Raw genomic sequence first — 13,127 nt, forward strand, 5'->3', positions numbered from 1 at the left:
ACTATTTCACTTATGTAGTACTGTCTACAGGCAACAAGAAATGAGGCCTAAATGACACATTGTTCATCAAATTTCTACACAATTTTAAACATGTCATCTGCAGCGACACATACTGCACACATAACTGCATGACTGTGGAGCATCCGAAAGTGCACAAAGGTTCAAGAGTCCAATCAATGCTGCTTGTAGCGTTAGATATTAGCGCACAAGCACAACAGTCCCTGGCACTGAAAGTGTGATGAACCTATTGTTTTTGTAAAGATTGTTGTTATTATTATTCCCCTATGCCATTGCATTTTTGAAAGGCTTGGGATCCTTGAAAACTGACAAAAATTGGCACACATGTCAGAACTGGCGAAAATTGCAAAGTTCAGTAGTGACTGAGCTCGGATGTGGCCAGCGGGCTCTATAGCGCCAACTAACCAGACCTTAACCACAGTGGTGTCACATCATAAAACATTAATTTTTAACAGTGATGTGTAACGGTTTTGGAAAGCACAGACAAATGATGTCCTCCCGACTACTGCTGAAACAGGCACCAGATTAGAAAACGCTCCTATGTGTCACTCTGGAATCACATGGTCAAATGTATGTATGATGTATTTGGTCATTCAATTTGGAGGACGTGTTGCTTATTAAAAGGCGAACTTGTAACCTTACTCATTAGCTTCTTGCTATTCTTAGCCATGTCACCAGAACACTGGCATTACACGCACTTTTCAAGTGAGGCTTGTGTGTGAACAAAGTGGAATATTTTGCTGTCAACTACATATCAAGTCTGGTTGTTTCTCTCTTTTCTTGCTGTAAAAACTCCAACACATATTTGTTGGCATAAATAAAATAAAAAAAAAAGCATTATAAATTGTTCAGACTAATCTTTCACTTTTACTTACCAAATTAAGTTGCTTAGAAACATTGTTATCTTACTGTATATTTATTAGTTGACAGAACTTGTTAAACATTTTTTAAACAAACAGAAGGCTGATTAAATAAGCGGTACAACTTAGCTCAAAAAGACCTTGCAGCTAGCTGCTTAATTTTTTTTTTTTTAATTCTTGGCTTCTATATTTTACAGTGCAAAGGGGGGAAGAGGTTGTAAAGAATTCACTATTGCTTTTGAAATTAGTTTCCTGTGTTCTTTATTGGTTATGATGTTGCTTCAAAGTAATGACTTGTAGGTGTTGAGTTGAGAAAGGTTATATTGACTGCAACTATTCACATTAAATGTTTTTTATATCTTGAAATAGTCCATAGTATCCTGAAAATTGACCAATGTAACTTTATATGAAGTTAAAAAGAGACTTTGAAAGGCAGATAAATTGGAGTAGCAATGTCTGAGACTGATAAATAAATTGTAGTGTTTCTGTTAATTTATTCACACAATTCACCGTTACTGGAAAGCTTTGTTTTTTTTTTTTAGTTTAGGTTTTTTAATCCCAGTACCCATGCAGGACAGAATTGCTTTTTAAAAACTTGTTACTGCTGTATCTGACAATGAGACACTTACTAATTAGAGAGAAAATGAGGGAGCCCTGGTCTTGAGGTCCACCTACTAGGCACTAGAAATCTCTGTTATATCCTTTACCCTGCAGCTACAAGTGACTCTTACACACACTCAGCTTACTCAATGACAGACTGGACTCGTGTGATTGGCAGCTGATAACAGCCATAGCCAGTAGTGTTGTGGGGCCTGGGGATTTGGCGCTGTTGTAATGCCCTGTTCTCCTGTCTCTGCTGATGAGCCATAGTCTCAGACTGTACCGAACTCCTCTGCCAGGCTGCTGACAGATACTAAGTGCCCAAACTGAGACTAAGATGTTCCATTTTAGTTTCAAGATTTGATGTAATTAGACATTATAGTAATAACCCCTATCCCTTCCATGGACCACATGAGCATTTTAACATGGTTTGGCTACAACTCAAGGAGCCATTGATTTCCATTCTTTTATATGCATATAGGAACCCTGGAGGGTGTAATTACAGTTCAGTTTGAGTCAGACCTCTGTCAAAGTTGGCTCCAAGCCTCCTTGGTATTATTTGGTTATTACTGTATGTATACAACCTTGGGTAATACATAAAAACAGTACAATGTGAACTGCACATCTGTTGATTCAACAGAAAATATCTGCAGATTCTGCTGTGGGTAAACCAACCTAGAGAACAGCATGGTTGTCTGGGTTTTATAATAGGCTTTGTGCTTTATTCACTGTTCTGTTGTCACTGCCACATACTGTTTTCAAAAAAACTAAAACATTGTGCAGACCACTCACAATGGACACTACACAACAAGTTGCAGAGGAATCTGTGTATCTGCTTCAGATGCCATTTTAAACTCTTGATTTCTCCCATAAATTTCTGATTAAACGTCTTTCAATTTAAGAAACATTTATCCACACTGCCAATGTCACACGGCTTTACTGGTCTGTTTGTTCCAACACATTATTGAAGATGCTTACAATGAGTGTAAAATCAAAACCCAAGACTGGTTTTTATGGCTGCACCATTCCATCAAATTGAAATTCTAGGTGTTTTGTGCATTATTAAATGTACTTTTCGCCAAAATCCAGGCTTAAATACTCGATATGTTTGGAAAATTGTCTCCACTTGAATTTAAAATAACATATTCACCAATGCTTGGCCATACAACATACATTATGTCTGTGACTCTGGTGGACTAAACAGACTTTATTTGATTAAAAAATGTACATCCTATTCATCCATATATAGGTAAGGACTATTGTAGTCAGATGTTTCCCGTGCTCAACTATTTAGACTATAAATCACTAGGATTACAGGATAAGGCACAGTCCAAACACAAGACATCTACTGTAAAAGTTATACAACAAGTACATCATTTTAATCATTATTTTCTGATGAAATACAACAACGAAGGTAAACGCTGAACAGGTGAGAGTTGATTTTCGCAGCCAAGGATGATGTTAAAATAACATTTTAATAATATTTTGCACAGGCCATGGTAGTCAGCTAACAGTTGTTTCTAGTCATGCGGATAGTTTTTGGTTTTATTTGTCCAGGTTTGGAGATATGTCTAAGAATTCTGCCTGCCTGCCAACACAATGGCGGCAAATGCAACTGTCAACAGTTTTCACAGGTACAACTACTTTGGTAGAAAGTAGTATGAACTGTAATTGTTCACTGTGAGGTCTGTAGATTAGTGATGAGTGACAGGACATTGTTTCTAGAGAGACACATTGCTGATGAATTTATGTAATCTTTAAGTGCTGTGACCACCACAAAACACAATTCCATTCACCTCCATTGTGTTGGCATGGAGACAGAATTCTCAGACACATATTGGAATCAACTTGGACTAATAAAACCAAAATTATCTCTATGCCACAAGAAGTAAGTGAGGTATCTATGTGGATGAACTGACACTTTAATTGCTTTGTTGTGCCCTTAAAGTCACCTGGATGCATATCCCCATCAAAGATTGTTCAGACAGTTGGCAGTTTGCAACATGCACTGGCTGTATTGCAGGCCAGTAGGCTGTATGTGAAGTTTAGTTTAGTTTACAATTTTACATGCCAAATTATTTGGCCTTAGAGGACGGTTTCGCAATTTTCAAATCTGTCTCAAAACATCAGTCAGGTGTCCATATGAACAGAGAAAGAGGTTTTCCTCACTGTAATCATTCCTCCTGTTCATATTGGCTATTAAGCAATGTGCATGTAAGTGATTAGTGAGCCAAAATCCACAGTGTGTCCACACAGTCATTTTGTAGAAAAATGCATTTAAAAGTTTATCTGAAGCTTATATGAGGCTTCAGCAGTCTGAGTTAGTGATATGACTGAGTGAGTCATATCAAGTGGATATCTTTTTATCTACTTAATTTGACTCATTTGAACAACTGAAGCTTCATATTAGCTTCAGATAAACTGTTAAATCCATTTTTACACAGAAGAGGACTGTGGATTTTGTCCCCCATCACTTACATTCTAAGTGCATTATGAAGGGATTTTCTAATGGTCAGTATGAACAAGAGGAATGATTACAGCAAGAAAAACCTGTCTGTGTACATTTGGGTACCTGATTGTTGTCTTCAGACAGACTTGAAAATTTGTGAATCCATCCTTTAACAGGTTTCTTAAAACATTAAAAATGTGTTTAAATGTGCGTTTTCAGTGTCTTTATGGGTTCAAAACTGGGAGCACCTACTTCTCCCACGATTCAAAGAAGATCAGCATAATAAGACCACTTCTTTTTGTCCTTTTAAAAACACTGTATTACTGACCTGTACTCCCTGTAAAGCTTCTCTCTTATGAAAGTATTATGTGATTTTTTTCTAAATTCAAAATGCTACTACCATTAATAGATTTGACAAAAAAAATGTAGGGATTTATATTATTCATAACTGAAGTGCATAATGTCAAACTATATACCATACTGGAATATATAACGTGGACTTCTACACACAGGCAAACACCTTTTGTAGTCAAAAGTCGGACACAGAGACTCAGAAAATGCTTGTTTCCTCAGACCATCAGGATGGTGAACCTGGTTTTCTGACCTCGTATATCCTCCTTGTCTACAACATTGTCTTCAGCAGATCCTTTGCATTGCCCCGAACATTGCATTGTTGCTGTTTTCCTAAAATTATTTAATCTATGAATTTTTGTCTTTTCTTATCTTATATATATTAGTTTTCACACTACTCTTCCAGTGAATCCTTAATGTTGAGCTGCAGCATTTCATGACACATATTGCATGTGTATGTGACAAATCAAAAATAATCAAAAAAACATTTAATATACATATATTCTTTGCACAGACAAGGTTTTTCCTTGAGAGATTTATTGAGTGTTATCATACACCATTGAATTCCGAACTTGTTTGTATACAATAATATGTACACTACCATAATGTGTGTGTATGATCATATACATACACACTATACCGATGTGGCTGAAAACATTGGTACCCTTCCACCTTTTTAAAAAAAAAAAATAACTAAATTTTCTCTGCAGTAAGTTGAAACTGACAGAAGTATATGGTATCCATCATTCTTTTCTCAATTCCACATTAAATATAACTAAAACTTTGCTCTTGATTTACAATTTAATATATTTTGCAATACAATAAAACAAATGACAATGGCATAGCCAAAAATATTGAAACCCTTAACTTAATATTTTGTAGCACAGCCTTTGGAGGCAATGACTCAGTCAAGCTCTTTCTGTAACTCTGAATAAGGTCTCTAAACTTCTCCACTGATAGTTCAGTCCACTCTTCTTGAGCAAACTGCTCCAGTTCTCTCAGGTTTCATGGGTGCCGTCTCCCAACTGCAAGTTTCAGCTTTTTCCACAGATGTTCAACAGGATTCAGATCAGGGTTCATAGCAGGCCACTTCAGAACGGTCAAATGTTTTCTTCTCATCCACTCTTTTGTGTTTTTTGATGTATGTTTGGGGTCATTATCCTGCTGGAAAACCCATAACCTGTAACTAAGACACAGCTTTCTGACACTGGGCTGTATATTTCACTCCAAAATGCCTTGATAGTCTTCTGATTTCATTGTGCCCTGTACAGATTCAAGGCACCCAGTGCCTGAGGCAGCAAAGCAACCCCAAAACATCATTAAGTCTCATTCATGTTTCACAGTAGGCATGGTGTTCTTTTCTTTGAAGGCTTCATTTTTTCTTCTGTAAATATAGGGCTGGTGTGATTTACCAAAAAGCTTTAATTTTGTTTCATCTGTCCAAAGCACATTCTCCCAGAAGGACTGCGGCTTTGTCAACATGCATTTTGGCAAATCTCAGTCTGGCTTTTTTTGTGTCTCTTAGAAGTGTGGTCTTCCTGGATCTTCTACCATGGAGCCCATTTTCATTCAGACAGCAACGAATGGTGCCACTTGAATGTATTGTACCTTGAACGTGAAGATCAGCTTGGATCTGTATTGGAGTTTTCTTTGGTTCTTTCTTGACCGTTCGAGCAATCCTTCTGTACAATCTCAGGCCAATTTTCCTCTTGTGACCACGTCCAGAGATGTTGGCTACAGGTCCATGAGCCTTAAACTTAATAATATTGGCAACAGTGGTCACAGGAACATCAAGCTCTTTGGAGATGGTCTTTTAACCTTTACATTGACCATGCTTGGCTATTACCTTTTTTCCTCTTCAGACCACTCTCTAGTTTTCCTTCTGATTTCCATGTTCAATGTGATGCACACAGTGAAACAAAACAGCAGAGTGAGTAATTTTTTCCTTTTAAACTGGCTGCATGAGTGATTATAAGATTGAAAATACCTGTGATACTAATTAAAACACAATAGTCTGCTTAAAGTATCACTACAAAACAATTATTTCTTATTTCTTACAACTTTTAAAGGGTACAGATAATTTTGTCCAGGCCATTTTTGAATGTCTTTGTAGAATAAGCATGAATTCAGTTATTTTCACAACTTTTTTGTTCCACTGCAAACCAAATACAGACATTCATTGATAATAAAATACATTTTAATTACAGCACTGTTCAGGGCAAATGGTGCATTATTTTAATAAAATGCAAGGGTATAAATATTTTCAGCCATGTCTGTATATTTTTGTTTGTATTTATGTATTTATATATTGTTACCTCTGGTATATACATATATATATATATATATATATATATATATATATATATATATATATATATATATATATATATAGCCAGCCAATGGCACTGAAGCATAGGTCAACATTGTTGTAATAACATATTATGATGATTATGATGCCAGATTTAACACAGCACAAGTCGGTGGGTAAATTATCATGTGAGAAACTACACATTTAAATCCCTGTCATTCGACTGCATCACGTAATATTGCACCATTTGACACTCGTAGCACTGAATAGGTCATACGGGCAGAAGAAGTAGTCAAGGTATGGTAGCCAAGATGTGCTGAACCACAGAGTAAATGTGAAGATTACAGCTTTTCAGCAGATTAGATACATGTCGACAATTAGGCCAGTAGTGTATCCTGATGCCACCAGACAATCAGACACCAGAGAAAACACTGGCTGTGGGTGTTTTGACACCAATAATACACAGCTGGCGTGTGTGTGTTGCCCTTTAGTTCATGTGTTTGGGACACAGGATGAGGGGGTGAAGGGGTGGCCAGAGTCAAATTCTGATCAGTGCCACAAAAGGCTTTGTGCTGGCCCTGTATCATCTACTACTCTACATTTCATCATGTTATCCAAACCCTGCTTGCCTTTTATGTGATAAAACCCATAATCCCAGCGTTATTTAGTTGAATTTAAATGGAGATGACTGCACCTTGCACTGCATTAACTGATGCAAATGATTGATTCAAAAGGCCTTAATAAATCATAACTGAACACAGACCTTCGAGACTGAGCTCCTTTTAGGACAAAATCTTCTTGAATGGTGGAAGGGGGATGCTTTGTCTAATGTGGATCTATTTTGGGGTCATTAATATGAACAAAAAGCTCGAGGACCCCCTGGGGAGCACAATCTATTATTACCTATTATTATGGGACATGTACATGCCATTATACTGAGCGACTGTGCGTTCTCTCGCCGGCGCTAGGATCCAGAGGAATGACCCCCCTCTCCCCCCACCCCACCACCCATCTCTCTCCATCCTTCCTTACGCACTCTCTCTCCCCTCAAGACTGTTTTAAAGTCTCTGGCAGACTTGGGCTCACACGCTACTTCCTGGATGGATGAGGGAATGGAAAGCTTCCAGCGCCTCTCCACCACCACCATCAACACCGACTCTCTCCTCTCTGTGTGCCCGACGAGCGCTGCCTCCACCGCCGCAGCCGCGGGAGCGACGACCCGCTGTGTGGACCATCGCTGCTAGTCTCCTCTAACCCGTTTTTTCCTCGCTGTATACACACGATCCTCCACAACCGCCAGTATCTGAGTGTTATGCTCGTATCCGGGAATATCGGGGGGATTTTGGGACGGAAAGACTCTTTACTGGACCTCTAACTAAATTTATCCGCCCTCCACCTCCACTGTACCCAGTCTCCGTCTGCGCTGCGTCTTCGGCGCTGCTTTTTACGCAGCGAAGGCGTCGCTGATTTGACCGCAAAAGGGAGAAACTCAACAGTTGTTGCTGCTTATTGTTTGCATGTCGACGTGCATATTACTACCATGTGGAGGCTACTGCAATCGTTTTGTTGCTGCTGGTGGATTTTCTCTCTCATTTTGCCTGCCTTCGTGCTCCTCTGGGCCGAGTGTCATCCTGGTAAGTTTCATACCCCTACAAGTCAAACACTGGGCTTTATTGTTGTTCATGTCTATGAAGGTCCATGTGGTTATCGTTATGCCATTGTCATGACGAAACGCATATCTAACAGGCTGATAGAATAAAGTCAGGTCCCCTCATTGAATATCCTGTAAGGGTCACTGGCTGGGAATATTCGTGCCGTTTGGCTTGACGCGCTTCCCCGGCACCGGCACGTCGACTGGAAACTGTCTGAGGCGCAAAAAACAGTTAGTGAAAGGATTTTAATGCAGCTGGGTGACCTGTTTGAAGCCCCTCATACCCATTCAAAGCACAACTCTGTCAGGGGAGCGAATTTTCCCCTGCTTTCATCCCTCTGGCGAAACTCAGTCCTGCCTCTTTGGCTTTCCAATTCCACATTATTTCTTTTTTTGTATTTTGTTTTTTAATCCTTCAACTAATAAACAGAGAGAAATAAAATATAGAATTGTGTTTAAAGGCATTAAAGGAGCGGTTGGGTAGGTAGTTGGGTCAGGGATATGGGCTGATAAAACGGGAAAGATGTGATGCCGGCGGCGCGTACGCGAAAGCCGTTATCTCACCGCCTGAAGCAAGACAGCAGGGCTATGAAGCCGCTTCACATAGTCAGACACACAACCCGAATATTGCAGTTGAGGCTAAAATCTGTGCTGAGGGGAAAGCAGACCTCATGTCTGTGTTTGGGGTTGTCATGTAGACAACAGAGGTCTACATGTAAAAAGATCTGACTATAGATATCCCTATGGTTGTGTAGCACTGTCTATTCTGCATCTGAATTGTGAAACAACGCTGTCCTACATGCTTACATTCTCTAATTGGGATAATCTCCAGCTATTATATAATCGAACTGAACTATTTCCTTCATTAATTTTGCAGAAGGAACCTTCTGCTCCAATTATGGCTAAATCAAAGACCCCTGGGCCCTGGACCCCAGTTTTTTGAAGTCCAAAGCCTCTTGCGTTTAAACCCTCAGGAGCTTATAGCTTAACAGTAACCACTTTTTAGTTTGTACTCTCAGACTGCAAGAAAGAGAAATCTGTTGTATCAATTTGGGACATAAATCCAACAAATCAAATTTGACCTTGACCAGAGTGGCCATTTACATTACATTCCTCCAGCTGCCGAAGGTCCTAGAAATGTCTCTTAGACACTTTCACAGGCTGTCCAACCCTGCAGGAGCTTTACCCATTTAATTCTAGAGTTGCAATGTTCTCCTGTTTATCTTCAGCCACCCATCCAGTCTCAAAATGGATTTATAACAGATGCATATGTGATGATGATTTTCATAAAAGAGCTCCATCTGAGAGCATCTTTGTTCTCTGATATGAATTCATACTAATAGAGTTAGATATTATTCAGAAGGACTGGATGATATGGACAAAATGGTACCTGACCAGTTACCTTCATATTATTGTCATGAGGCATTATTTTAGGCACAACTAATGGTGCTTTCAGAAGATGCATCTGTAATATAATATAGAGTATATAGAGGTATTGACTGTTTGTCTCACTCAGCCAGAGCAGTCAGTAATTTAGCTTGTAAAACCACAAAATGACAAATTTAAAATGTAACTCTATCCATTTTGATAAGAGAAAATCCCTACACTATCTAACTGTCGTCATGTCCTGATTTTGATATTATATTTATCTATCACCTGGCTCTGCTCTCATATGTGTGTAACAGTGGGGTGAACAAATCAAGCTTCACAAATTCTTTCTTTGTAGTAATCTGAGGAGTGAATTATTGACTCCACTGGACCTTCCATCACACCGCACTCTTGGCGGATCCAAATCCCAGTCTGAGGAGCCACTATAGTGTTAAAATTCATGGAGCCCTGATAGATATGACATGTCATCACAGGGCCGGTTAGTCGGACAGTATTAGCCCACTTTTCTACTCACCCGGATTAGCTCTTATATGTCTTACGGGTCTTAAGAGATGTCATGTACACACATAGAATAAGAGAGAGTGTCAGAGAGCAAAAGATAATACTGTCTTGTTGACCAGTGAGCAAACTTACAGCTTGAATAAATCCATACTAGTATTCATGCACTGGTATGAACTCACAGACTGGCTCTCAGTTTTGGAGATGGAGGGACTCTTGTTAGGCATTCAGGGTTTTTGCGTGTGTGTCGTGTCTTTCCATTTTTCATCTTGCATTCCATCTGATCACAAATCTGGAGAGAAATCAAGTCGAGTGAGCCGAGAAGTGAAAGAGAGCTGTTGTGAGAAATGGATGGCACTGATGGATGGAGGGATGGGTTTGAAGAATAGTGTGTCCCACAGTGTGAGAATTTAGTTGTGATCTACAAAAACATACAGATTGTTTGTATGGTTAAAAAGTCGCGTTGTTGAAAAACGAAATATTCCAAGATGAATAAAAGAAAATGCATGAATACATTTCAGTAAAGACATAATAGTCAGTAATTAATAACAGGCTCATGAGCAGCTAAAACTGTCTGGTTTCACTGTTTATTGAAACAAAATATAATCTGTCCAATAGCTAAATATGATGTTTTTATCAATTTTAAAATAATTTTAAATGACACAATAAAAAAATGGGAAAAAATGAAAAACACTGTGACATGGCACACAACAGCATGTCACTTTGTCTTTTGAAAAATTACAAATCTATACAAAATAAAAAATGAGCATCTTTTTGGCTTGGGACAAATCTAATTTGATGAAATATAATTTAAATCTATGCTCAGGGAAAGGATGGACAGATATTGATGGATATTCGGTTGCCAGTTTGTGATGCTTAAACAACATGATGAATGTGTGGGGAAGTGGGCATTGTCACAGAAGGGCAAATCCATGGTTCAGGATGTCGTGCATTGATAATCTCTCTCTCTCTCACTCTCTACTTGACCTCTTTCACTCCTCTCTCTTCCGTTGGCTCGACCGCATGCTGTCATGATACCGGCTTCGAGCGAGCCCAAGGTGGCTGGTTCATGTTGAATGGTTGGCAGATGATGTAGAAACAGAGATGAGTGTGCTTCTCTCCTGCTGGGCATCATCATCCGCAGGCTCTCAGCGCTGCTCTCCTTACCTCCTGCCCGCTCCTCTTTTCTATTAATAAGGCTCTTAGCTGGAGATTGGGATGGAAAAGCACGGGAAAAGGCAAAATCGGCTTTCCATAAAAAATACGTCACCCGTGGGCCACATGCAAATGCGGTTCACTTTGGTGGCTGATGATGTATAATCAACTAAAAAAAAAACAGCATCCAAAGAATTCTTTTTTAGCATTTCTGGAGTGTGGAGTGATGATGACAGTGGAGAGGTTTTAAAAAGATTCATATTTCATGGTGTTGAAAGATCTGCATTCTCTAAAAAAATTTTTTTTATTATATATGCATTTATAAATGATTATTTTTCACATGTATGATGATTCATTTTGCAGTATGTTAAAAATGAATTCATTTATACCTCTTTATTCTGAATATATGATATATATATGTGTGTGTGTGTGTGTGTGTGTGTGTGTGTGTGTGTGTGTATAACAAAACAAAATCATCAGGCAGTAAGGTGTGGTTATTTCAACCTGCTTTTTAAAATAATATTCTTATAGTGAGTCAATATTATGAGAAAGACAGAGGACAGATCATTGTATTACAATCATAAAAATGAACCTTGTTTTCATGAAGATTTTGATTAAAACAGAAAAAATAAATAACCAATGTTGTTATTGTTATTATTATTGAGGGATACAATATTAGACAAAACACCTTACAATGGAGATCATTGAAATGGTGTCACAAAACACATTTGTCTCGGATAACAGTGATGCTCTTGCTCAGTATGTGTTAAAGTATGCTGTGTCTGTTTAACCACATCTCTTATTTGTCACATGTATGTCACTTCCTGCTCATGTAGTCTTTTACATGGCATTTACATGGCATTGAGGTTTAAATTTTTTTAATTCTGCTTTTGTTTGACCAACCTGTGTGAAATTTGGTAAATGTTCCCACTCCATTTAAAATTTGAAATGCGGTAACAGCTCAAAGAAAGCCAAATAGAAGCTGTCTGAGAAAGACGTCAGTGATTTATCTTATGTCTCGTATATGCACTTTTGTATTTGCCTGCTGATTCATAAAGCATATAGCTCATCTTTGAAGCTGCTCTCTGTGATTTCCTCAGCCGGGAGGCTATGACGGCCACAATTACGGCCTCAGCTCCAACCTGCAGTGTTGGGAGAGCATTGCTAAGCACTTTATCCTCAGAGCTTTCAAAGAGTAGAGTGCATTGTTTATTCTGCAGTCCACCTTAATAATGTCATACCTCATTGCAGAGCAACACCCGTAATGATTCAGCCAAGTGCCATTGGACATACAGGAAGTTTGTGCAGCACTGTCATGTCTGCATGACTGACCTGACTGCTGCTATCACGCCCCCGGTTGCCCACATAATGGCCGGTTTGCAGCCACGCAAACATCTGTTTTTTTTTGGGGGGGGGGGGCTGGAAAGCACTGAACATCACCGCAGGGCATCCGCTAGCTGACACAGGGCATCACTTTTCCTCTTCCGTCTGCGGCGTGCGGTGTCAGCGTCGAGGCATCGCGCCCCTGTCACTGCGCTGCACTTCAGCCCTGGGTTAACCAAACACACAAGAGAGGGAGAAAGAAAGAAAAGAAAGACGACAGAAGAGACGGAGAAAGAAAGATGTTTGGCCTTCAATCTGTCGCTTTCCGCTGTGAAAAATGAATGGGCCCTGTCGCTCCTGGCTGGGAGGAAAAACAGAACAGTCATTGTAATCTCACAACAAGCGCCTGAGCTAGCACATCTTCTCACCCCCACAAACACACACCCCTCCCTCCATCTATCTCTGTCTCTTTCCTCCCTTATATTTTTAATTCACCCTCCTTTTCTCTGCTGTGGGAGTGTGTTA

General features: G+C 39.2%; 1 protein-coding gene across 1 annotated transcript in view; it reads left to right on the forward strand.

Moving 5' to 3' along the window:
- Window positions 1-7,690: 7,690 nt before the first annotated feature.
- Window positions 7,691-13,127, forward strand: part of LOC121894315 (receptor-type tyrosine-protein phosphatase gamma-like) — a 486,290-nt gene continuing 480,853 nt past the window's right edge. Inside the window, exon 1 of the mRNA XM_042406838.1 lies at window positions 7,691-8,220. Within this exon, the coding sequence (XP_042262772.1) occupies window positions 8,127-8,220 (94 nt within the window). The 5' untranslated portion in view covers window positions 7,691-8,126. The remainder of the gene's footprint in view (window positions 8,221-13,127) is intronic.

This window comes from Thunnus maccoyii, chromosome 3 (assembly GCF_910596095.1).
Source record: "Thunnus maccoyii chromosome 3, fThuMac1.1, whole genome shotgun sequence".
NCBI classification, from domain to species: Eukaryota; Metazoa; Chordata; class Actinopteri; order Scombriformes; family Scombridae; genus Thunnus; species Thunnus maccoyii.